The 27972-nt window shown below is 38.2% G+C and overlaps 1 protein-coding gene across 1 annotated transcript in view; it reads left to right on the top strand.

Annotated features, from left to right (window-relative positions):
• LOC117303806 (cyclin-D-binding Myb-like transcription factor 1) overlaps positions 1 to 27308 on the top strand; it is a 30156-nt gene extending 2848 nt beyond the window's left edge. Inside the window, exons 4-14 of the mRNA XM_033788171.1 lie at positions 1628 to 1734; positions 2775 to 2871; positions 4475 to 4551; positions 5510 to 5667; positions 6223 to 6255; positions 7113 to 7222; positions 10358 to 10586; positions 11633 to 11784; positions 24271 to 24393; positions 25900 to 26048; positions 26897 to 27308. Of these exons, the coding sequence (XP_033644062.1) occupies positions 1628 to 1734; positions 2775 to 2871; positions 4475 to 4551; positions 5510 to 5667; positions 6223 to 6255; positions 7113 to 7222; positions 10358 to 10586; positions 11633 to 11784; positions 24271 to 24393; positions 25900 to 26048; positions 26897 to 27121 (1460 nt within the window). The 3' untranslated portion in view covers positions 27122 to 27308. The remainder of the gene's footprint in view (positions 1 to 1627; positions 1735 to 2774; positions 2872 to 4474; positions 4552 to 5509; positions 5668 to 6222; positions 6256 to 7112; positions 7223 to 10357; positions 10587 to 11632; positions 11785 to 24270; positions 24394 to 25899; positions 26049 to 26896) is intronic.
• Positions 27309 to 27972: the final 664 nt, after the last annotated feature.

Here is a 27972-nt window from a genome sequence, read left to right as displayed (position 1 = left end):
ATTTGGGCTCAATCGGTCTTCGAGGTTGCAAGATATGAATGAAAAAAAAAAAAAACCTTGTCACACGATGTTGTGTGCTTTCAGATGCTTGATTTCGAGACCTCAAATTCTAAACTTGAGGTCTCGAAAACAATTTGTGGAAAATTACTTCTTTCTCGAAAACTACATCACTTCAGAGGGAGCCGTTTCTCACAATGTTTTATACTATCAACCTCTCCCCATTACTTGTTACCGAGTAAGGTTTAATGCTGATAATTATTTGAGTAATTACCAATAGTGTCCACTGCCTTTAAGACTTTGGTAAAAAAACAGCTTTGTTACTGTAATCCTTTCCTTTTTTTCTTTTAAATCTTTTAAGTTCTTAAGTTAGCAGACAACTATCCTTTCCTTTTGAAATAAACAGCCTTGTTACTGTTTCCCTTTCCTGTTTAAATTTGTTTGTTGGTAAGAAGAAATATTGTTAATGTTTAACTTTTTTCCCCAAAAAAAAATTTCCCGCAAAAAATCCGATTCAATTCAATTAAGCCGACAAGTTTGTTGCAGTTACCCAAGCCATTTTAAAATAACCAACATTGTTTCTGATACACTTTCCTTTTTGAAATTGTTTGAACTGTAGGTACATCAAGACGATCAGAGCATACTGATCGAAACATCAAGTTGAAACCAACGGTTCTTTTCAGAACCACCCCAACTCATTAGAGATAGTCATTACATGGTGTTACTGCAAACCTTTCTATATCGTATTTCCACCATGCAAAGTGTCAAATCCTACTTAAAGTTGTTAGTGTTATCCTATTTTTTTCTTTTTTGAAAGCTTTCAAGTCTTTGGTAAGCAAACAACTTTGTTACAGTTACCCAGTCTGTTTGGGAACAAAAATCCAGACAACTTTGTTTCTGTTACTGATTCCTTTTTAGAAATCTTATAATTCTCTAGTAAGCAGACAACTTGTTACTGGTAAGCAGAAAACTTTTTGCTTAAAGTCACCTGGAAATATAATTTTTTTTCTTTCAAACATAAGAGTATATGCTTACGAACAATAAAACAATTTTTTTAGTAATTGTTTGTCACGGTTTATATGTTTAAAAAATATATAAAGTTGTTTGGGGGGCTGACTCCGCCTACCCCTTTTGTGACGTCAATCGAGGCAGACTTTGCCTGCAATGCGTATAGTAAACACACGTGCAAAGTACATGTACGTCCAAGTCGTGAGTTGGTACATTTCAAAAAGTGTTTTTCTGCATTCAGCAGCAATACACCTGGTCGGCATTGCAGGAAAACAAACAAAACATTTTTTTTTGAAACGTACAAACTCACGACTTGGTCCGTACATGTACTTTGCAATTGTGTTTACTCTACGCATTACAGGCAAAGTCTGCCTCGATTTACGTCACGAACAGCGCCCTCTCGGGTCGGGGTCTACTCTTAAATTTGTAAATAACATAAGAACTGATTTTTTAAAACCTTAGTTAACTGTTTATTCACATTCCACTCATCAAAACACATATATAAGTGACAAAAGCTTTATTTTGAAAAAATACCACTTCCAGGTGACTTTAAGGTATATTTATTCATTTTCTTAAGATTCCTTGTTCTCAGAGCAGTCTCTTTCTCCCTAAAATGTTGCAGATTTTCCAGAATGCAGTGACTCCAAACAAGGGATAATGGAGAGCAATGACGACATGGGGAGTGACCTACATGAACCATCAGAGCCCCAGCCAGAAGATAAACATCTGGTGAGTTCCTAGCTGGCAGGCATTTATTTCAGGTTCTGAAAACTTTCCTTGTTTAACATCGCCCATAATAATATATTTTGTCAGGGATTTTGTGCACATCGATGTCAGGCTTGCATTGATGGTTTATGTGATTATAGGGCCATGTTACATGAGGAAACTTAAAGGCAGTGGACACTATCGGTAATTACTCAAAATATTTATTAGCATAAAACCTTACTTTGTGTTGAGTAACGGAGAGCTGTTGGTAGTATAAAACATTGTCAGAAATGGCTCCCTCTGAAAAACGTAGTTTTCAAGAATGAAGTTATTTTCCACGAGATTGATTTCAAAACCTCAGATTTAGAATTTGAGGTCTCCAAATCAAGCATCTGAAAGCACACACCTTGGTGTGACACTTGAGTGTGTTTTTTCTTTCATTATTATCTCGCAACTTCGACGATCAATTGAGCTCAAATTTTCACAGGCTTGTTATTTTATGCATAGTTGAGATGCACCAAGTGAGAAGACTGGTCTTTGACAATTACCAATAGTGTCCATTGTCTTTAAAGACAACCAGTTCCAGGCAAGATCAAAGAAGAAAAGACGTTCACATTTGAATGTTTTTCTCGGGGATAGAAAGACACATGTGTCCTCCAAAGTGGTTTTGTAGCATGCACTCCAAGTAGGTTGCCTCCAAGTTGGCTACAAAAAGTAGGCTCTTGTGACAGGACCTTCAGAATACTTTTTACTTGACGATGAGAGTTTTGAGAGAAAACTATTACTCTGGAGGATTGGTACTGGTATAACCTTTTAAGCTTGAAACCAATGAGCCCAATTTCCCAATTGAGCTGCTTAAACAGAAAACATTACTTAACACTTTTTCTGCTGAGCAGAAATGATACTGTTACCAGTCACAAATTGTGCTAAATGGAATGGTAATTTGGTTTGTAATACTATTCTAGTATTACGCGTCTACCTCTTGTGCTTAAGCTGCTCAATGAAATTGGGCCCAGATATAAACTAATTTAATGAACAAATTCAATGATTTTGTTTTGTTTCAGTCGCCAACAAAAGTTCATTGTGAAGAGCCTATTATTGATCCAGTGACGCAGTCTTGGTTCACCAGTAGAGACTCCAAAGACAACTTGTCAAAGAAAGGTAAGTCTTTATTTAAAATAAAAAACTTACAACAATTATTTTTTACAGCTGTGACATTCAGTCATAGTGTTCTTACAGAACTAAACATTGCCTCTAATATCAAGCTTAATTAAATAAACTTTATAGTCAAGATTGGCTTGTTTTCTTGACTTGCCTTTTATATTAACTGGCATTGCTTCTAAAACGCTAAGACATTTGTCTCCGCGAGGTAATCCTTCATTGCCTACAAACAATTTCTCAAAGATATTTTGTAGGTGTTCGGGCAACAGCCCGAACAACTCTTTGTTATTGTTTTTTTTTTTTTTTATCTTTTTATTTTTTTATTCTTCCTCTCGATGTCGATTGTCCGCAAAAAAAAGCATAGTTGCCAAGCTGGCATTAAGTAGACAATAACCAGTAGATGATACAAAAGTTGTAACGTCACGATGATGCATCAGTTGACGAGATACACTAATTCAAAGTTGATTAACTTTTGATCTACATGAGGGATTTTTACCATCAATACATCATCGGAAAGGTAATTAAAAACTACGCAAACGCCTCACAGACATGACCCCTGTTTGACCTCATCTTCTGGTTCAAATCAAATTTATTGTATATTTTCTTCAAAAGTACATTTTGTTGATAACACCGGTTCCCGTCCGATCACTGAAATTAAGCAAAATCGGGCCTGGTCAGTACTTGGATGGGAGACCACTTGGCGACCAAATTTTTTAGTACTTATTTGTCTTTTAATTTTTTTCTTTTTCTACTTTTAATAGCTTCGTTTTTAGTCTGTTTTCATGGCGTTTTCAACAATCATTTTCTTTCCGGTTAGTTAGTCTCTTCTCCAGTCGTCATTATGCATAAGTTCCTATGTCCTCAACCACATTAATAACCTATTTTGACAATCTATACATCATATGAAAGGACCTTACGTACGTGGTCTGTTTTCAAGGCGTTTTCAATATATTTCCCTTCCGATTAGTTAGGCTCTTCTCCAGTCGTCATTATGCATAAGTTCCTATGTCCTCAACCACAAAAGCTATTTTGACAATCTATACATCATATGAAAGGGCTTTACGTACGTAGTCTGTTTTCAAGGCGTTTTCAACAAACATTTCCCTTCTGGTTAGTTAGTCTCTTCTCCAGTCGCCATTATTCATCAGTTCACATTTTCTCAACCACAAAAGCTATTTTGACAATCTATACATCATATATGTTGGTGACCTTCTCTTGACCTTTTGACCTTTTTAAACTGGAAGTGCCTGTAAAATGTTTTGAAAAGGCATTATTTAAAGGCTTTTAGGTTGAAATGTACACTTTTTGATGCTTTTTCCATAAAATTATTGAACATCGAGAAAACTGTTTGGTTTTGATTTCTTTGCAATTTGACGAGCTATTAACAACACTTGTTTCATTGATTCAAACACTGACCCAACAATAGCCGAACACCTAGTGTTTGTTTCTACAAACACTATATCTAGTTTTAAATGTGTATCTTGTAAACGAAGATCATAAGAGTGTTTTGCACTACCATAAACCTTAAACCAAAACTTGTGACAAAACTTACAGAAGCATTTGTCCTGAGAACAATTTTGTTTTCGTTATTGTGTATTTGCAGGTCATAAATGGAAGCAGGGTATGTGGTCCAAGGAGGAAGTGGACATCTTAGAAAGAAACATTGAGGAATATCTTAAGGTTGGTTGGATGTATAGTAATGAGCCCTTGCAACAATGTCACACGCTCCTACTGTCTGCCAATAATTCTAAGCATGTGCAGTTTCCTAAAATGCGCACTAGACTTTATAATAACCACAAATTAAAAATGTAACAATTGTATTGTGCACATATCAGCCAAAAGCACCCACTGCCACTAGAATAGAAAAATAAGTTGGTTGCTAGATGCAGCTCAAGTTGGATGAAATGTCACTGGGTATGGAAATGTTTTGCTGAACAAAAAGTTCCTTATTATACTTTGCAAGAATGGAGACGATTGAATACTTCTTGGAAGACCATTCCATTTTGTGGGGGAATTTGCCCAATTTCATAAAGCCTGAAAGCGCAAAAAAACTTGCTTTACACACAAAACCTTTTGCTTTTATCAGAAGAAGGTTTCCAACCAGAACGTCACACAGTTGCAATTGCTGCAACTGATACCTCAGTCAATTCTGGTTAAAAGCTTCTTGAAACTGGTCCCTGGTCACATTTTGGGAGATATAGAGACATACATGCATTGAAAGTATAATCGTTCATAGAAACCAGTTTTGTGCACCTTTGGATTGGGGCAGTGATCAGATGTCCTTTATGAAACATCACTGCTAGAGATTTATCAGGCTAGGGTTACGGTCAATTTGGTAGGGAACCAGTCGCAAGTTGTATACACTAAATGGTATTTTGGCTGGTAACAAATTTCTGTTAAAGCATGTATTTTCTTTGCTCAGCAACTGTCTGAGCTTTATGAAATCATACACAGAAGCCCATTTTGTAAAACTGCTAGACACATTTTCTTTCGCAAAAGATAGTTTTGCACACTAGGAACAGGTTACCAGGTTTAAATTGGAACTTGTTGTACACAGTTTGATGATATTGCATGCACAAAAGTAGGTTAACATTCTGAATCTTTCAAAAGTTTCATGGTCATTTTTGTTTTATTACAGATCCGTAAACTTGGTGATGCGGTGTCAGTGATTTTCCAGATGAGCAAAGAGGAGAGGAAAGACTTTTATCGATTCATCGCTAAGGGTCTCCAAAGACCACTCTTCGCTGTCTACAGACGAGTCATACGCATGTATGACTCTAAAAACCATGTTGGCAAGTAAGTTGTCAATAAGAAGAAACTATAAATAAGTAGTAAACTTGCGGGTACAACCATGTATAAATCTTTTTGTTGGAGCATTGGCTCTGAAAAGAAAATACTCTGCTCAACTTCTGGAAAGTTGACAATAGTTAATGCCTAAACAATTCAAATATTTATATTTTGCCATTTTCAAGTAAACTCTAAAATTCTCCTTGAGCCATAAAATTTTCTTGAAAGAAGTAAAGCAATCACCAGATTCATGAAAACCTGCAGTTTGCAATTACGGTGATGAGCAGAAACTGCTGAATCATAACATCTGGGAGGTTCGGAAGGGGAAACGTGGAAGTGAGAGCCATTTTCAGGAGTTTTCAATTTCATCCTGGCAAACGATGTAATAGATACTATAGTTGCATTGTGGATAGAGAATTATAACTTTTGTTTTTACCAAACGCCATCTTGTGATATGAATGGTGTTGTTTTTAAACACCAGAAAGTTTGTTGTAACTCGATAAACACCAGAAAAGCTTGGAACTCCCGTTCTCATTTATTTTAATGTTTTTTATTGTGTTATAGGTACACACCTGAAGATATCCAGAAATTGAAAGAGTAAGTAAACTGTTGAAGCTAGTAGTTTTAGCAATACTCATCCAACCATTCACTGTAAACAGCGCCCTCATTGTCTTAAAAGAAATGTGGTTAATGAAAAGTGGGTAATGCTGTAACATAATAGCGCCCTCAGTTTGCAATATTGACTGCTGATACTATAGAATGCATCTGCGTCTGAAAAGTTGAAGTATTATTGTTTACCCATAGCTGTGACATGCTGTATTACTTGATGGTCAGCTATAGTAAGGTTCAAATTTTAAGTTTGTTTAAAAAGATATTCAGGAGTAATGTTTTACCGTATTAAGTTCAAGTTCTGATCAGCAGAGTGTGGGTTCGAATCCCCAGCCACGACACTTGTCTCCTTAAGCAAGACACTTAACCATTGCTTTGTCTTTCGGATGGGACGTAAAGCCGTTGGTCCAATGTGTTGTGTAAGCACATGTAAAAGAACCCAGTGCACTTATCAAAAAGAGAAGGGGTTTTCCCCGGTGTTCCTGGCATTTCCTGGCTGGATTGGCAGCATATTGCGCCACAGCACCTTGTAAACCATTACATGGTGCTAAGGATTAAATCTCAAACTACTCCTTGCAGTAGTAACACCTGGTGCTTTGTATGCTTTGGCAAAAGGTGCGTTATAAATACGGTTGTTATTAATATTATTGTATTTAAAACATACCTATGCAAACATCACTATTTTGCAGACAAGCAGTTAAACAGTTAGTTTTTGGATCATTTGTTTTTGGGACAAAGTTGTGAAGAATATTTATTTGTTCAAATCAGCAGCTTTTCCTTTTTTATTTATTAGGCATTCTAATTAACATTGACAAACACGATTGTTTTATTCTATGTTAAAATAGGCTGCGAGTCAAATATGGTAATGAATGGTGTGCAATAGGAGCCGAGATGGGACGCAGTGCTGCATCTGTCAAGGACAAAGTTCGACTGCTCAAAGATCGCTGCCACCAAGGTAATCCATTCACAATCTTAAGACAACTAGATCCTGTCAAATTAACCAAGTCATAAAGCTCTACCCAGGTGTTGATCCAGGAATTTTACCAGGGCCCAGTTTTATGGCTCTGCTTAGCGCTGATTGTGCACTCAAGATTACCATTCTGCAACAAGCAAACAAAAATGGGTGTCATTCACTGAGAGAACTGAGATCTACAGCAGCCAGATTAGGGTTAAACATTATGTGGAAGTTGCCAGAGGCAAAAGAAATTTAATTAATAATTGGGTGGGGATGGTCACAACACTGGGGGAGGGGGGTGGGGGGAGTTGGGAATTAACATTATAGGATAGTGCAAGTTTTAAGTTTGCATAAAGCAAAAAACATTTCTTTAAAAAAAAATCCGTCCAGATGAGGGGATTGGGGTTTGGGACTTCTTTCATCCCCAGTCCAGACCCGCTGCTGCCTGCAGACCAATGGTAGACTTTAGTATGTAAGCCTCAATCAATCCCTTGCATTTTCAGACCCTACACCCATTATACTTAATGGACTATGCCAACAAATATGCTGCAATTGGTCAATACACAATAATAATGGACTTCAATTCCTAGGGATTGATTTTAGCGAAAAACCAGTGTCTGGCCTTCTCCATTCATAGTGATTAGATTGTGGCATACAAATGTGTGCAATACTGGATCATTTGTTGTGATTTATACATATAAAAAATAAGCCATGAATTAGTCATCCTTGATGAAATTGGCATTGACGACTTGTTAATTAAGGAGTTTCCTCTGAGATGGAACTTTTGTTTGAGACGTCTGTCATCATAGAACCTTAAAATGACTTTGTCATAGTCACCACAATAAATGTTTGCCAGTGTGGCCCTTGTGAATATGTTTGTTAGTGTGGCCAGGGCAAATGAGCAAATTACTATCCCTGCAAATTAACACCCACAATAGCCTTCCCATTCATTGTTAAAGGTATTGTACAGGATTGGTAGAGCTGACAAAATAGTCACAGACAGTTTTTTTTTTTGTGTGATCCACCGTAAATGTGAAATAACAAACCTGTAAAAATTCGGGCTTAAAGCATTTCAAAAGTCAGGAAAATAATGCAAAAACAATGCACAGTTTTCAGCATGTACATGTAAGCACATAATATGGGTTGTAACAACTGAAATCAGCTGCTGTAATTTTGAAGGTTTTAAGAACAGTTTTCCCGAATATCAGGGAAACTTGTCAAAAATAATGTTTCTAGTAACTTCATAATCAGTAAGTCTTCAGACTAAAATTAAACAATAGTGATTTTTTTCCTTACCAATCCTGTATATACCTTTAAAATGGATTTAAAAGGCAGTACCTTTTCTATTAAAACTCATACTGTAAAACTCTTTTATTTTAGGGACTTCAAAAAAATTTTTGAACAGATTTTAGTTTATTTATTTATTTTGTTTAAAAAAGGGTTACCAAAGCAAAACTGCTGTGTATTGGAGGAAAAAAACACACTTCTCAGTGGTGTGTTCTGTTACCAGTATTATCATAAATAGATCGCTCTTTTTTGTGAACATGATATAAAAAAACAATGTTCCCTGACAACATCTAAAACAGAGTAAATACAACTATTCAAAACCACTTAGTCCATACTAGGCCTGGGCGAATTATTTGAATATCCGGTTAATGGCGAATAGGTTTTCCTATCCGTAACCGCGAATGCTTTTTTTTTCTTAACCGGATATCCGCATAGAGCGCGAATACCTATTTACAAACCGGATAATTCTGTAATTACAACCGAGTAACCGGATATTCTTTAATATCCGAATATCTGCGGACGTCGGGCGACAATTGATATGAATGTTTTGTCTGAATCCTTATGAAACTTCTATTAAGACAGCATAAAACGGCATATATTAAGTATTTAACTATGCTCACCTCCGCGAAGAGTTAAAACAATGACATTTCTGACGTAATTTGTTCAAAGATTACAAAAGTTTTCCTTCACGTAGAGTCAATCACGATTAAAAGAAAAAGCAAATCGCCATCTTTAAATTAGATCCGGTCATTTTTATGAATGAACCGAGTGACACTGTCTAAAACTAATATCAATCCGCCCATAAGATCTCATTCACAAACGAACAGCGCCCTCTAGCGGCAAAAAAATAAAAACATTTTGTTTTTTTTAAATAGCGCCCTCTAGCGGCGAAAAAACTATTCGAATATGACCCCCCGCTTAATTTCGGATAGTTGGCCAGCGGTATCGGAATAACAAAATTTCACTATTCGCCCAGCACCAGTCCATACACACACAATTTTGCACGACGTGCAATCTTGCTATTTCAACAAGGAGTTAGTATTGTTTTCAACGTAGGTGATATATCACATTTCGATCGATTGTTGGTAAACTTGGAGATTGCTCCTGATGGAAAATAAACTTAACAAATATAACCCTAACAAATATTGATGAAGGTTTCGTATTAATGATATTTGAGTGGTTTTTGATACCGTTCCTGATACAGAAGCAGAGAGCACCCTCCACACCAACACTATTGTCCTCTTGTACAGAAGTACCCCCCCCCCCACCTCCCTGAAGAAGATTTTTGAGATTCCAAGCACACAATAGAGACACAATATTCAGGGGGGGGGGTTACCAAATGGAAGTTTAGGGTCCTCATTTGTGCCGAGTTGACATATTTGGCAGCGGCTATGGCTTGGTCACTGAATAGTCCTAATCTTCAGCAAGCGGCCAGAGCCAAAGCCAAAGTCACTTTCAGGTTGATTTTAGTGGTTTCTTTCCCTGCCTTTCGCCTATGGATAGGGGTGCAAATCCTACTGTAAACCAGAGGCTTGTATGAGGATTGAGTTTTCAATCCCCACCTGATTTCGTGGCTCAGTTTTTCCTCCAATATCTGAAACTTACATTGTTCATCATTTTCTCTTCTCTAGGAGTCGTGAGGCCCATGGATTACAATACTAATTGCTTACAGAGATCCCTTTGTTTTTGTTATTAGCAATGAGTCTCAATTATGATAAAATTAACAACAATTCTGACACAGCCAAACAGTCCTATCAAATCAGGCTTGATAACTTCTTTTCAGAAGGGAATAATCTTTTAAAATTTTGGGAGGTTACTTTCAAATCATTTTTTGTTTTGTTTTTCCAGGCAAATGGACAATCAACGAAGAGCAGATGTTATCCGAAGCAGTGTATTCAATGTCCAAAGCGGCTCCAGGCGAGAACATCACCACAGGTATATCATGGTCACAGGTGGCTGCCAAGGTGCCGACTAGGACAGAGAAGCAGTGCAGGGCCAAGTGGCTGAATTACCTCAATTGGAAACACTCTGGAGGTACAGAGTGGACTAAGGAAGATGATAACATACTACTGGATAGGTAAGAGAATAAAGACTAAGGGGGGCTGAGGGTTGGTTGAGAGATGTGTGGGTTAGGTTAATGAGGAATCTAGGGTGAGAGATAATACAGCGCGTATAATGATAATACTGGAGTCCTATTATAGCGCACATATTTAACAATAAGGTACTTGAGGTCAATGAACATAATAGAAACATTTTTTAGACAGTTTTGTGTAGTTTTTGAATTACGAGACTGATCTATATATTAGCAGAGGCGTATGCAGCAGCTACCAAAACACTTTTTACCAAACCCTTTTTTCTAAGGGACAATTAGACTTTAGTTTCCAACTGGGTTACACAATGTATGAGCTATAGCTTATAGTCTCATGCGAAGGACGAAGCAATAGTGGTAAAATGTCTTTCTTAAGGACACAAGTGTCAAGAATTGGACTCAAACCTACACTTTTCTGATCAGAGACAGCACAGGTTGAGTCCAGTGTGCTTGGCCACGCCACACTACGGCAGGCCACATGCTTGATGGTGGGTAGGGGAAGAGGGGCACAAGGTTAAATTAAAGCTAGATACTGTAAAGGTAGATGAAAACAAAACCAGAACACCAAGTAAATAGGAGCATCAGTGTGGAATTGTATCCAGGCAGTGAGTAAAGTGCAGGGGATTGAATAATCATTCATTCTTCAAACGACAGCTCAAGACACGTCTCTTATTCCAACAGGCATTTCAAATCCTGGACTTTTGTCTTTTTGAACTGGCGCCATTGAATGGCATTTTTTGTCAGATATGGTGTGCTTTTAAAGTGTTTTATATTGGTATTTTTTATTTGGTTGGGCTCTTTGACTGAGGTACTGATTCAGACTGGACAAAGGTGTATACTAAAACATGCTTTGATTTTGAAAGGGCAAGGGCACCGAGGCATTTTTTCCTCGGTAAAGGGCACCCTATGAGGAAATTGTAAGTTTCTATATTTTAATGGCACTAAGGCACCCTGGGGGCATGGAGGCAACTGCCTCCCTGAAAGTTCAGGGCCCCCTAAGACACTTTTTCCGATCTTCATTGTTATCCCTAAAGGTTGGCTGATACCGGTGCCCAGAATGACAGTCAAGTAAACTGGGAGGAGCTTGCTAAGAACTGGAGCAGCGTGCGCTCACCGCAATGGCTGCGATCCAAGTGGTGGATGTTGAAGAGACACATACCAGGCCATGACGTAATGAGCCTCAACAGTGAGTACAATACATTCTTTATTCAGTTAGGCCATGAAAAGACATGGTTAAGAGTTCTCCTGCCCCTAACCTTGCCCCCTAATCTTGCCCATGCGTTGGACTACTTACAGTTACAATGATGTCGCTGATATTCCTTTTGTTGCAACGGTAAATTATTATATTCAGGCGAAGCCATGTGAAACATTTATCTCACAAGCCATAAATAATGTTGAAGGAAAACCAAACACTTTTATCTGTTCCTGGATCTGGATAAATATCCTCAACGCTCTTATTAGAGCCAAATGCGAACAGAGAAGACAATGAAAATTTGATAATTTCAGTTTTAGATGCGGGAGAGAAACCCCTGAGAATTATATCAGGGAACCCACACAGTCATGTAGGGACTGAAAACCCAATCCGCAGAGTGACCCTGGTGGGATTCGAACCTGGGTCCCAGAGGTGGTAGATCAGGCATGTATACCACTTCGCCAACCTGACCGCCCTCATTAATCAAAGAAATCTCCTGAAGTCCTAAACACTAAAGTTTTACAGAAAGTATGAACATCTTCCCCTTTTGGTATATGATGGCTTTTGTACGGCTGTGTGGAGGACCCCAATATCTCTCCTGCTGGGATCCACTTAAAGAAAGGTCACCTTGAAATGGTGTCACTGCAGATCCACTAAACTTGTGAACTTGCACTGCACTATATATGTAGTCTAACCAAGTTAAGAGGAGGTTTGTGTCTTTTCCGGAGTTGTCTGTTGAAAGATACACATAGTAGAATGTCTCAGTCTGTGTATCTATTTCTGAGAAGTACATTAATCTGAATGACAGTCATCGGTGCTGGTGATTCTGGGGGACGCACTATCCGAACATTTCCTCAACGGTTCACGTTCTTTACCCTTCATACCTACTTTGACCTATAAATGTTGACACATCTATACGGAACACCAGCGAGATAGAACCTTTACCCAACAGCTATAGGTGAGCCTAAATGGCAATTATTATTGTCGGAAAAAAAAGTTACAGGACATTGTGCAAATGATGATTTATACTCTACAGCAGATGTTGCAATACAGTCAAATTGCACATTTTTGAACATAATTTCTTTTTCACACTTGTAACAAGGTGTTAGATTGCACATTTGGGCATTTCAATTCAATTCAGTTTATTGGTCCAACCATGGAGGAATATTTGTTCAATTTTAAATCCTAAAAGAAAAATTTACTCACTGCATTTCCAATGGACTTCTCGTAATCGTTGGACTCTGGAGTCAAACTGTCTGAGTTAGGTGTGGCCTATGGTGGAAATCATCACACTTCACCAACAGGATAGTCTTACACACGTACAGGTGAAACCATTTTGAACATGTAATGCCTTATGCACACAAAACTCTAATCACATCAAAATTGGTATAACACAAAACTATTGAGGTGGGTGTTTTGAGGAGGTTTGAGCTTTTGGTGTAGCGGGCTTTATCATGGCACATTCTTGTATTTACGAGTCTTGCATGCTAAGGCAAGGTCAAGGAAAATATTGATCAACTATCAATACACCTTGCAAGTCTCGCATATTTCAAAAATTTTTGGAGATCCTCTGTGGTCTTATCTTCATTACTTTTTAAAATGTGTTATGTCATCATTATCATTGGTCATGTATACTCCTGTTTTGCTTGTATCGAGCTTACTGAATTTTGTTGTCTAATGGCTCTGTCATTTGTTATTGTGAGTACAGAAATAAATGTCACATTTAATTGAATTGAATTGAATTTAATGGAAAACAAATTCATGAACTTTAATTGGAATCAATAAAAAGTAGATGCCTTTCTTACTTCATTCTTACGTTAGAAAATTATTTTCTTTTCTAAATTTACCTCATGTAAGAATATACAAGAATAGACAAGAAAAAACAACACAAACTTAATGTTTTGGTGAACATTGGAATGGCGGAGCTGCTCGCCTCGCATACTATTTATTCATGACATTCACATAATCCAACTCATTTAATTTAAGTTTCATCATTATTCTCGTCGGCTTAACTAACCAATTATACACATAAATTCAAATTCCAAGTACAGAGGAGGGAAGTAAACGCGCTTGCGGATCAGCTTTTATGTATGCATTTCTGGCCTTTTCGGATTTCCATCTTCCGTGCATGGATATTAAGTGAGATGGGAGTAGGGCGTTTGAAGCTGCGGTTGCCCCTCCCGACCTCAGGCTGTGGAGGCCGAATTTTCGAATATCTGGAACGAATGGTCGGAGGGCTTCTAGTACGATCTCTCTAGTTCTGGTGTAGCTTAGCCCATGAGTAGTAGGAACAAGACCGGTTTTGGAACGTGTCAGTCTGCGAAGTACCGGTAGAGGAGAAGAGTTGGGATCGCCTAATGCTTGAAAATATCGTTCTGTGATTACAACTGGGCAGGTTGGCTGAAATGTTCTTGCAATTGTTATGTTGTTGCCCTGGCGGTATTGATCAGTTTTGGACTTGCATAAATGTACGACGAGACTGTCGGTGAGTATACTACAGTCCATGCGTCTTACGTTACTGATGTCGTTAAAACGAAGGAAACCAGCGTAACAAATAAAGCATACGAATAGTATGCGTAGATCGTCTAATGCTGCACTAGGTTGACCGTGAGCATTGTAAAGTTTCGCCATGATTTCAGGTGTTACCGGTTCCTTCCGGTTTGGGGTAGAGGCTGTGAGTCTCTTGTAGCCCTGTAAGGTTGTTTTGACCAATGGATCCTCTGTAGGTGACGGTAATCCAGCCAAGCTATGTGCCCAGGCGACAGCGGATGCTGCGGAGTCTGCTGCCGTTTTATGACCAGATGAAAATAATGAAGATAAATATAGGGCGAAATCAGTAGGGTTGACGGGAAACGATATGACGCCGGTCTTGGATGAAGCCCATGATTCCCATCGTTTCCAACCATTGCTGTATTTTATCGTTGTTGAGTGTGCTCGTGATGACATCAGTAGTTTTGGTAGGGCTTCGAGGGCAAGTTGCTTTAGTTCCGGGTCAGATGCTGAATGAGAGAGTGCCAACCATCTATCTGAAACAGACAAAATAAAAGAGAGCAGCAAAAGTTGTGCTCCATACCATAGCCAAAGTGCTATGATTATACGTATATGCAATAAATGCTATTTTATGGCTAAATCAGCCGTTCTGCAGACGATCTGAGATAAGGAAATTTATCTGTCGTTTCAAGGATAAAAAACACTTGTGCTTAATATGCACGTAATTGGTGTTGCTACTGAAAACGTGCAACGAAAGCTCGGCGTCCAACACCAGGCTGAGTTATCAGCGCTCAGTGGCCACGTAAAACCCCCAACTTGTGGAGGAACCGTGGACGCGACCAGGATGTTGGACGTAGGTCGCGCTATCCTTACTCCGAGCAAGCTTTATTCATTCATTTAGTTTTAATTTATTTATTAGGGCAAAGGGCGGGTTGGGAGCGAGGTAAGTTGCTCTACTGAGAGTGATCAATAGGCTGAAACGCCCCGGTTTTAAGGGAGAATGTGAAAGAAAACCTTACGTAATCGTTGCACGCTCTAACGAGCGTGCTGCACCTGTCGTGCAATAACGAAAAGAAAATTAACTTCCCATTCGTTGTAAAATGTACCCAAATGCATCCAATATTTGTGTTACATCAATTAAACTGTTTTCAGAATTTGGGAGACTACTTACATGTAGTTCTAAAAAGAACCATCCTGTTTATTTCTTTTTTCTCGGAACTAAGTTGTCTCCCGAATTCTGAAATCTATTCTACTGTAGTAGAATAGATAGCAAGACAAGTGTCAGAGAAAAATCTACACAGCAAAGTTTATACATACTAGCGGGATGCCGCGCGGCAACCCCGCTAGAAAGCTCTACGTATAAAATGCTGCAAGTGTAGCGTTGTGTACAGGGGAGGGTTAAAGTGGCTGGGCAGGGTCAGAATACAAATCACTGTGGCAAACCACCCATCCTAAGCTAAGACTAAACTTAGTGCTTTGTGAAATCGTACACTTTTCCGTCTTTTTCCGTTTATCTGTCGATCCCATCCAGTGTTTTCCAGTTTCCAGTGGGTCCCAATAGTGGTTCTTTCCGAGTCCCGTTTATATCCCGTTTCGTTTCCCGTCCTGCATCGTTTTCAAGTCCCCTTTCTTTTTCCCCCTCACCAGCCCTGTTCATTTTTCCCCCAATTCCTTGTCCCACCGTGTGCCCCTTCCCTATTCCGTCCAATATCTAACCCACGCCTCCGTGCCTCCCGTCCCCGCGATCCCGTGCATTGGCGTTGTTCTTTGCTTGCCACTGTTTGCCCATAATTCATACTTTCCAGTTTCGCGGGGGTCCCGTTTGTGGTTCTTTCCTGTTTCATGGGCTTGATCAATACAGTTTAATATTTTCCTGTCCCATGTCTCATATCATGATAGTCCCCTTTCATTTTTTCAATCCCTACCCCAGCCCTGTTCATTTTCCCTGTCATTTTTGTTTGCCGTTCCCCCGCCCGTCCCCCATTACACAGACGTACCACTTTGTGCCCCTTCCTCCTGTCCCCGTCCTAAATCTAACCTGTACTTCCTTCCCTACATCCCGCCCGTGAATTGTTCTATACACTTGTTGCCGGCCCATAACTTTCCCCATTCCGCGCAGGTCCCGCCAGTCAGGTGGTTCTCCGTTTCGTGTATTTTTTTCTGTCCAGTTTATTTTTCCCTGTCCAATGTCATCGTTAGTCCCTTTTTCTTTTTCCCCTTTTCGTATTATTTTCCCACAGCCCTTTTACTATGTTCTCATTTTTCGCCGTTCCCCCGCCCTCCTCCAACAGACATACCACACTGCATGCCCCTTCCTTCTCCCTGTCCCACAACGTGCTCTAATAACCCCCACCAGCCTTCGTCCTGTCGCCGTGCCTAGCTCGATCCCATGCATTGTTCTTTACTGTATGTACGCGCGAAGTTACTGGATGCTCGCGCTGTGACATCACAAAGGACGCATGCACTCAATCCCAAAGTTATACACGTTTGCGCTTTGACTGTGACGTCACAAACAACACATATCCCCAACCCACGGGTACCCCCGAAATTGACCCCAAGACGCATCATTTTCTGCAGGGAGCGGGCACTACTTAACGTGAAAACAACATGGCGGCGCCCATACGATTTAAGCACTTTTATAATATAGATGATGTTACCACAAATCAACACACTGACACACACCATGCAATTCCTCAAAACCCACAATTAAACTAATGACATTTCAAATTTGTATCTCGCAGTCCTGTTTTAGAAATTGTTTGATCTAGGCTTTAGATGTTTGTACCGGGTGTGCTATGCAAGAGAATATTAATACTGAATATTTATATCTTTTTAAATGTCTTAAAATTCCAAACATCTGCTCTGTATAAAAAGCTCTGTTGCACAAGTGGTCAGTTGGGGATGCTCGTTTCAGTTCTGTAACGTCAAAGTCTTGTACCATTGATAAATGTTCCTGCTGTATGGTTTATTTTCCCTAACTTCCCCTGGCTATGTTTACAAATTGGGTCAGGTTAGATTAGCGAACCAGAATAGAATTGATTTTAAATTGTCAAGGTTGTCATTTGTGCCAATTCATCCAACAAAATTTTGTCCCAACTGTTTGTCCTGCCTTCATGGTACAAATCTAATAAGTGGTTTTTTTTTTTTTGTATTTCGGGAGTTACTTGATGGGAATTTTCCTTTTTGATAATCTGATGACATTCTACAATTTGTAGTTGACTTGACTGATTGATTAGCCTTTGATCTGCTCAGCTGGTGTCAAACAGTAGTGTGTTAAGAACCCCCGTAGAGAATCGAGTGTAGCAAAATATAACCCAATTTGTGCCTACATAATGACAATGTATGCACACAGAAGTTACTTGCGAACTTTCCTTTATAGTAAACATTTGTCTATTTGCTTTTCATGAAATTGGTCATTGATTGTGTTACATTACAATCAATCCAATAGAATCATCTTTAGTTATATATGGTTTTCAGGCATTTACTACAAGAATATATTCTGTTTTGGCTGTATGAATTTATTATCATTATTTTTAGAATGACCTAAATATTAAAGGAAATAGTACACCTGAATTAGTTTAGAAGACAAAACTATTTCCCATCCTGTAGTTTTTGATAAAACAAACCATTCTAGCAAAATGTTAAGTTTCATCGAATGTGGTTGTAACGTGGTAAACAAAAAAACCTTTAGTGTTTTGCCAGGGATTTTGTGCATGTTCACATTGTGCTTATTTTGGTTGCGGCAATTAAAATAAGCAATTGTAATTTGTAGGGGCTTCAAGTGCCATTTCTTTTACTTTGACAGTGTTTCAGATGGATATGTAGAAGATTGGTCAGTGGACACTATTGGTAATTACTCAAATAGTTATTAGCATAAAACCTTTCTTGGTGACGAGTAATGGGGAGAGGTTGATGGTATAAAACATTGTGAGAAACGGCTCCCTCTGAAGTGCCATAGTTTTCGAAAAAGAAGTGATTTTCCACGAATTTGATTTCGAGACCTCAGATTTAGAACTTGAGGTCTCGAAATCAACCATCTAACCGCACACAACTTCGTGTGACTAGGGTGTTTTTTTCTTTCATTATTATATCGCAAGTTCGATGACCGATTGAGCTCAAATTTTCACAGGTTTGTTATTTTATGCATATGTAGAGATACACCAACTGTGAGGGCTAGTCTTTGACAATTGTCGATATTGTCCACTGCCTTTAATCAATGATTTCTCAGATAATAAATAAAAATGAAATTTAATTTTGTATAATTATCAATCGTGTACTTTGCTGTCATGTTTAAATAGCAAATTTTGATATCACACATTTGCAACAAACAGTTCAGAAGAGTTGAGCTGTCTCAACTCTTCCGCAACATTTGCATCAAAACAGTGTGTGTGTGAAGTCCAATTTGCTTTGCATGAAGTATGAACGGCTTTATGTCGGGATGGGAAACGTCAACATGAACTATCTGATGAATTAATGAATCTAATTTTTCTTGTGGACTACAGTATCACGATTGTTTGGATGCAATCAAATACATGGACCAAAAAATTGAATAATCATAAAAGCACAAAGTCCATTCACCTTCATCCCATATTAGCACGATGTACACAGGAAAATTTCATACTTCCTCAAGTCTAGAGTACAGGTATCGGTGATTTACAAATCAAGACGGAAGTTTTAAATCGGCCACATGAGTTGATTGAAAGTGACTGACAAGTTAATTGACCTTTGATGGCTAGACGTGTTTAAGTATTGGATTGTGCGATATTCACCCCAGTTTTCACATTTTTCTTTCTTGATGGTTCAAACTATTTCAAAAGATAATTTGTTCATTCATTTGTTTTATTTAGTTGCTTTTATTATATATTTACCCAACAATAACAGTACCCCTTTGTGATGATATTGTGTGACTGAAAGAAGGCTTTCTTTATATGAAAACAAACTGCAAACTACAAACTGATTCAAATTGCATACTGGAATCCCAACAGGAGACACTCCTTATGGCATTTATAATGACATGAATAGGTGACTCGAACCAAGTCCATTTTTTCTTGACATGGACAAAAAAGCCTTGTGACCAGACTTGCGCCAAAAATACTTGAAACTTGCACAAAGTAGCTTGTGACTTGAATAGACTTGTAGTTAAATGAATTGTGCTTGGTTTGGCTAGGGGTAGCAGTAGTGAGAAATTTCAGTCAAGTCTGCTTGGTAAACAAAGAACAAAAAGTGCTGTATTTGTCTCCAAATAAAATAAGTCAGGATCTTTGATCTATGTCTAGCACTGAAGACACTGTTCCCAAACGCTCCTTGGATTCTATAACCATAGAAGGGGATATCAAAAGGTGGAAACGCCATCATTTGAGTTTGACCCCAGTTTAGACTTTCTTATCTGCAGTGACTTCATTCCTTGGGCACAATGACTTGTGGCTTTACTTGATTGGTCTGCAAAAAGGCTGTTGACAAGAGATAGTGATGAGTTTATATACTGTAGTTTTTTCCGTCATTTTTTATTTAATTTTGTTCACTCCGTTACAAATTGTACTTCATATGCCATTTTGTGCCATGATATTTGAACACTGGCATGACAACATGATAAGGGTTTGTTATGCATTTTAGTTTGACCTTATAAAAAAAACGGGGTTCTGTCCCAGTTACTTCAATGCAGCAATGCCTAAGGCTGATGAGCACCCATAATTGCTTGAAGACCTTGTTCTTAATAAAGATCATTCCCTCCCAAGATGTGCTTGTTGATCCATTTTACATTTAACTCTCATGGCTCTGTTTTGTTCATACATAAGTTGATGTGTTTCCGTAGTGAGAGCCATCATGGGACAAGAAGCATTATGCATACCACATGGTGGAGAGGAAAGTGGGTATAATGCAGCCGTCCTGCCTGCTGCACTTAAATATAGAGTGCAGTCTTGTGAATATTTGTTGAAACATTTAACATACTTTAACTGTATACCTGAGAAGGGTATTTATCTCTCCGGATACTATTGTCTTCTGAAATTAAAGGGAAGGTGCACGTTTGGTAATGACTAAAAACAAATATTAACTTAAAAACTGACTTAGTAACGAGCATTGGGGAGCTTTTGGTAGTATAAAGCATTGGTGGCAACGACTCCCTCTGGTTAGTAACGTAGTATTTGAGAAAGAGGTAATTTCTCACTAAAATATTAAAAGACTTCTAGCTAAAATGTAGAAGTCTTTTATTCCTATCCGGCACACAAATCGTCTAACAAGGTTTTTTTTTCTTAAACCATTTTCTCGCAACTTCGATGACCAATTAAGCCCAAATTTTCAAAGGCTTGTTATTTTATGCTTATGATGGGACACACAAAGTGAGAACACTGGTCTTTGACAATTACCAAACGTGAACAGTGCCCTTTGAGTGAAAATATGAAGTGATAACCAAAAATTTGTTGTTGATCTGAAACACTGAAGAATAAATTATTGGTGGTTGGGTGGCTAGTGCTTAAAGCGCCTTCCTCTCATCAACACTGGTTCAATTCCCAGCTACATTTGTAGGGCCGTGAGATAGCATTAGTTTTCTCCTATGCCACAGCCGATTTCATGAAACGCTAGGATTAATCCTAACTCGAGTTAGGATAAGTAACCCGTCCTAACTTAGGATGGGTTCAATGCGTCCTACGTATTTTTGATACAGAACTGACCCCGTCCTAAGTCCTAAGATTAGTCCTAAGTTTATTGGAAGAGTTTGGTGAAATCGACGGCTGGTTTTTCTCCCTCAAGAAAAATCCAACACTTTCAATCTCTGGCTGTGCTTCAGGCTCATAAGTCATAGTGGGTCAATGGCAATGTGGCTGGTTGCCAAATAATGCCCTTGAATCCTGCTGCTTGAGCATGCTGTAGCCAAGCCCTTCACAATTCATTTTCTCACCTACAAGGATAATTGTATGCCCTAATCCCAAATTATTACTATTATTAATAATCTAGACTCAAAGGTTTTTCTATTTTACAATGATTCATATCACCCTTATTGTGCAAGGCATCTTTTTTTAATGCAAGTTTGCCCTAAACAAAGCTAAATGTGCGCTCTTGGCCAGTAAAAGGCTTTGAGAAGAAAAATTATTAAATGTTAAAAATAGTTTGGGAAGCTGAAGGTAGGAATTGATATTTCTCTGAAAACATTTTAGATTGTAGGATGGAGGGAAACATGCGCCAGGCAAGGAGTTCCAAAGAGATGCATGCTCCAATTCACTGAATGGATTTAAAACACAGACAAATGTGATATACAATTAAGTATCTATAAACCAACACAATGTATATACTAAATATAAAAAGTTGTATGATTAAGGAGAAATATATATTTCGCAGTGTGGAATAAGTAGCAGGGTTCCGAGTAGAATTTTTTTCTTCAAATATTACAGAAACACAGTGACTGTTTTCTTGGGAAGGAAACCACGTAAAGTGGGTCAGGTCTCGAAGGGGGCTGGTTCTTTAGTACTTATCTTAATTCAAGGGAAGGAATGAAACTCGATCTAGCCAATTTTTATAGGTCACTGATTTATATCTAGAGGAAGGCCAGCACACCTGTGCCCAATTTCATAGTGCTGCTAAGCACAAACATTTGCTTGGCATGAAATTTCGTCCTTGATAAAAACTGGGTTACCAACCAAATTTCCATTTGTTACATATTGCTTGTTGCTGGTTGTTTGCTCATTCTAAAAATCACGTGGTATTCCTGTTTTTATCAAGGAAGAAATTTACATGCTAAGCAAATTTGTGTGCTTAGCAGCTCTATGAAGTTGGGCCCGGGTGAAGGGATAGACTCTTTATCATGCTGCCATTTATTTTTTTTCCTGTGATCTTGTTCCTTGTCTTCAACTTAGTGTTGACTATTTTTTATCAATAAAGGCGAAACCTGTACCAGACTATATCGAAGGACGAGTTAATTGATTTTCGCTGTTTAAATTCAGCTGTTGTTCCAAAAAACAAACCTTTCTAAACAAGGTTTTGTTATGGTAGACCAGGTTGGCATCTTCATGAAGTTTTTGTGGTAAGAGTAAATTACCAACAATTTGAATCCTATATCGGCCTGCAACTGCCGAGGCCTATAATTATGAAAAATGCCTGCAAAAATCAACTGCCTGCAAAAATCAACTGCAACTGCCTATCAATATAAACTACTTAAAACTTCAACAATAGAGCAGGTTCTTCCCTGTAAGGGGCAAACACCATCAAGCCAAGTCCAAACCTGCCACATTGGCCAAAGAAAATAGTAGCGAAGAAAACTGTCGTGGTTAAAGATAAGAGATCCTTTTCTTTGCACCCCTCGTTGTCGCTTCGCCTCAGTGTTTTTCAAAACGTGCCTCTTCTGCCCACCAGGAAAGCTTTATTTATTTATAAAAGGAATTCACTACAGAGTCAACCATGTTTAGAAGGGATGTTTATTATTTTCAAAGTGTAGGGTGGACAAGTTGTTGTGTCTAATTTGGGTTTGTTAAAACAAAACCAACAGACAGTAATCTAAGTGTGAGTTATTTAAAACAAATAATAAATACATTTTGCATTTTCACAGAATATACTATCTTGATGAAATCTGGCTTCTCCATTTCACTTGGCTTCTTCTTGTGAATGGTATAGATGTCACCTCGGGATTATATTCATCGACAACACTCTCACAGCATTCATTATACTCCAAGTTTTGTTTACTTAATGCTTTTCATGTTGCTGTTAAAGACACTGGACACTATTGGTAATTGTCAAAGACCAGTCTTCTCACTTATATCTCATCATATGCATAAAATAACAAACCTGTGGAAATTTGAGCTTGATTGGTCGTCTCGGAGTTGCGAGATAACTACACTGTATGAAAGAAAAAACACCCTTGTCACACGAAGTTGTGTGCTTTCAGATGCTTGATTATTCTAAATCTGAGGTCTCAAAATCAAATTCGTGGAAAACTACTTCTTTCTCGAAGACTTCGTCACTTTAGGGGGAGCCGTTTCTCACAATGTTTTATACTATCAACCTCTCCCCATTACTTTTTACCATGTAAGTTTTATGCTCATAATTATTTTGAGTAAACACCAATAGTGTCCACTGCCTTTAAGCGCTTTGAGGAATGTTTTATTCATATTGCGCTATATAGTAATATTATTGTTTTTATTAAATATTTGTGTAATACCTTACCTTTCAAAATACCATCCTTGCCCTTTTGGTTTTAGGTTTGCATTATTACCATGTGTTGTCTATTGTTCTCCAGGTAGAATTTCAGTTCTGATAAGAATTATAATTCAGGCTTGGCTGGAAAGACCTTATCCTGCCAAGTTTGTATACTGCCGGAAAGTCAGATTTGCTGATCGAAAACCATATTAAATATTCCATATGCAATGCCTCCAAACTTATTTGGGTTTTTTTTTTTTTTTTTTTTTTGGTCATTGTGCTATTAAAAAGTAAAGTTTTGTGCAAAAAAAGTCTGTTTTCTACATTAATTATATAACTAAAGATTTTTTTCAGTTCTCTGCGTCTGAGCCAAATGGCCTCCCTAAGCCCTCAATGACCGTAAAAAAGGGGTTCAAAAGGCAGTTGAGCATTGGAAATGGATACCACTTATTAAATCACTTAAATCGTTGCTTGGCTAATTTAAATTTAATATTCTTTATCATACCTTCAATCTAAGTCCTTGCAGACTCGGTACTGTGCCTTATTTAATCAATCTTTTAAATTCTCAGTAGTTGTCACACTATAAATAATTATTGTTTTCAGTTACACATCAAGTACTTTTTTTAATTTTCAAACTTGTTATGACCTTCTTTTTTCCTAAGATTTTATTGTAAATTTTTAAAGAAGTTTTTAAAACTAAATTGAAAACTTTTCCTTTTTTGTTGTAAATTGTTGCAATTCAGCATGCTGCTGCTTATGACAATGTTGTAGGAAACTATTCTATATATTTGCCAAGATGTACATAGCAGTGTTCTGGAATGATAATAAAGGATTTTTCAAATTATTTTCTCTTCCTAAATAAAGCATTAATTGAGCATTTAAATACCCAACCAGTCGGCACAAAACTTCTCAAGTCACCACGAGGACCTAAACGAATGTCCAGTGAGGTCAATATGCCTGTCACCACTCTGACCGTACCGTTAGGAAGTAAGTACTCACCACAAAACTGTCCTTAGTTTTACCCATTTGAAGTCAGTTTAAAGATGGGGGGTTTTCCGCCAATGACTTCGGGTTAACTTGCCGGCACTCCACCAGCTGAGCTATCAAGCCCTATGTTGGCGGTCTCCCTAATAAAAACTTGCATCCTCTTAAGGCGATCCCCTGGCTGTTGCTTCACAGGTTGTATCAAAAACTTGGGTGTGATCCCTGGCTACACAGGTATGATCCCTGGCTACACGGCAGTTATGGATTCTGGCTTCTGACTGCCACCCCCCAAAAAAGTATATTAACGAAATAGGGAGTCATCTAACATAGCCTATATTGCTCAGTTGGTAGAGTGCCTTCATGTTCAAATCCAGCTCTTGTGAATTTTTTTTTATTCAACCCCAAATCATAAAACAATGATCTAATACGAAACAGCAATCTAATGTTTGAGTGCCTTGATGCACTTGTGCACCTACAAGTTGAGATGCATATTACTGTCTGTGCCAATGTTGTTTTGAATGTCGTTTTGACTTTGGGTAGAATTTTGGTAGTACTGTTGTTTTTAACTTTGGGTGGAATGTTGCAGTAATGTTGTTTTTGAATGTTGAGTAGAATATTGCAGCAATGTTGTTTTTGAATGTTGAGTAGAATATTGCAGCAATGTTGTTTTCAATTTGGGTTGAGTGTTGCAACAAATACAAGTATTGGTTTTACATTTTGTTTGGGTGGAGGGGTCTATTTCCATATCATGATGTGATTACATTTCCATTTGTGTTTTTTACAACTCTAATCTCAGGCATGCAACTTTTTCTTGGATCAGCTGATTTCATCTTTTTTTAGTCTCAGTTTTACCATTCAAAATTGAAAAAAAACAATACAAAATCGTTGAAAGTTTGTAATTGTCTTGATCGGTATTTTATTAGTAGCCCAGGTTGGAGTGCAAAAAACTTCATTGCAAAATAATTTCATATTTATACATTTTAACAGTCTCGCCGAGAAGCTTTTATACCCAGGATGTCGGTGCAGTGCAAAGAATACTTATTATTAGAAGTTAAACTTGCATTCAGACTATAATATTTCACTGAATGCTTTTGTTAAAGGCACTTGACACTTTTGGTAATTACTTAAATAACTGTAAGCATAAAAACTTACTTGGTAACGAGCAATGGAGAGCTGTTGATAGTACAAAACATTGTGAGAAACATCTACATGTACCTCTGAAGTTACAAAGTTTTTGAGAAAGAAGTAATTTCTCACTAAAATATTTGAATGAGTTCAAATGTTCACAGATTTGTTATTTTATGCATATGTTGAGATACACCAAGTGAGATCACTGTTCTTTGATAATTACCAAAGATATCCAGTGCCTTTAATGGGAAGTGGTAATGTTACAATTTTTGCTAAATTTTCAAGAGCTGCTGTATATCTTTTGTGATGGATACCAGCACATTTTAAATATTCATTAATCTTATATATATCTTATGTCTTCTTCTTTTTGTTGCTTATCAGCTACAGCTGAGCAAATGGGAGTGTACCAGTATGAGGTTCTAGACACACCAATGGGTCTGGCACCAGCTAATACATACCTCATACACAGTGCAACTAACCAGGGAGACCCAGGTACCAGCGCAGATAGCTACATTGTGACTACTATGCAGGTAGGACTGTGTGTAACTAGGGCTTCAATTATGTTCTGGATCACTGGCTGGTGTCCAGTACTTTTAGAACTGAACCAGTAACTTCAAAACCAATCAGGCCTAAATGTCGGAGTCTGGTAATTTTTGAACTGGACTAGAAACTTCAGAACCAATTAAGCCCACAGTGCGTGGTTCACAGCTACTTTGACTCTGGTGGCATGGCGTGTCATGGCCAAGCGGTCTAATTCACTGGACCCAGTCAAGCTCTCTCGTTGTCAGCAGCAGATGATACTAAAATCTGTCTAGAATAGAATACTTTTAGGGCCTACAAAAAAATTAATGAAGCCGACTTTCTGTTTACTCTGTTTATCGTGTGCACCCCTGATGACAGTTGATTTTGGTTGATTGTTTAAATGTAGCCCTTGCCTTGTTATGTTAGGCGCACCAAATTAAAAAGAACATGAGCATCCTTAAGTTCACTCAGTTGCCGAACAAAAAACTTTATTTTAAATTGTGATTTAGATTGTGAAAATACTGGGGTGGGCGTGCTTAGTCTTGTGTAAAGTGGTGCTCCAAGGCATAATGGCAACCCTATGAAAGTGGGCTCTGACAGTCCTAATGGATTATAAAACCTTGTAGATGGGGGCTCTGGGCTCATTTTCATACAGCTGCTTCACCAGAAAATATAAGCAGGAAAGCAGTTACGGATTGTACATAATAAATGTCATTTTGGCTTGTAACCATAGTTTGGTAACCATGATGTTATTTTGCTTAGCTACTTAAACTACTTGTGTGCTTATAAAAGCAGCTGTGTGAAATTGGGCCCTGGTCTTGACCGATCAATGATTTATTTATATTTGTTCCCATAGGGTGAGCATCTTCAGAGTAACGAGAATGTTACTGTTCATTTGAACCGCTCCCTCCTTCCCTCCACGGGTCAGATCATCATCTCTGCAATCTCTAAGAACCCCGTCATATCCGCCCAGGCCTTTGCAAGCAGAGAGTATGGAGCTATGCCTGCAGTTAAGAGGAGACAGTTGACAGCATTGACCAGCGATGCAGGAGAAGGTACAGATTTCTTCATCATATCATAAATGGTTGGCCATAAAATTGGCTTGAACGTGGAAGATTTTAGGGGATGATGTTGGCTCATTGGTTTCTTTCCCTGCTTTTCACCTATGTGGACCCTTGTTCGATTCCAACCACAGACCAGACCCTTTCATGTGGATTTTATTAACTACCAGATTCCATTGGGGTTTTCCTCCCACATCTAAAACTGGATATTGATTCATATTCATCCCGTAGTGGTGCTAATTGTGCTGTTGGATGTGTAATACAATTAAAATCTACACACCATGCAAATTAATTCAAACATTTTTGGAACCTGTTTACAACCCCTCAATAACTTAAAAGCATTAAGGAAACAAAATTACACACCCAACAGGACCCAAAGTTTGCCGGACTTGCAAGGGAGCAGGGAACACGAACTTGAAGCGTGACATTTCAATTACCTGTTTTGTTTAGCCAATAATAATAATTAATAATAATTTTTCGATTTATATAGCGCCTAATAACTAACGCTTAATTCTCTAAGCGCTTTACATTAGTGCCCTGGTCATAGGGCCAATAACATCCCTTTTTAATGTTTCTCAGCTCCCTTGGGAGTATACAACCTGGGCAACAGTTTATATCGCTCCAAAGGCTTTTTCATTCACAATATCAACCTCTACCCTCGCAGGTACCCATTTATTCCCCTGGGTGAAGAGAAGCAATTATAGTAAAGTATCTTGCTCAAGGACACAAGTGTCACGACCGGGATTCGAACCTACACTCCGGTGAAAACGCACCAGAACTTGAATTTGATGCTCTTAACCACTCGGCCATGACACTCTACAAAGAGGTCATAGAGGTCATAGTACAACGGCCATGCACCAAACTTTTGGTA

Source organism: Asterias rubens, chromosome 2 (assembly GCF_902459465.1).
Source record: "Asterias rubens chromosome 2, eAstRub1.3, whole genome shotgun sequence".
Taxonomy (NCBI): Eukaryota; Metazoa; Echinodermata; class Asteroidea; order Forcipulatida; family Asteriidae; genus Asterias; species Asterias rubens.
Note: the sequence above shows the minus strand (reverse complement) of the source record. Positions and strands in the feature narration are given on the sequence as shown.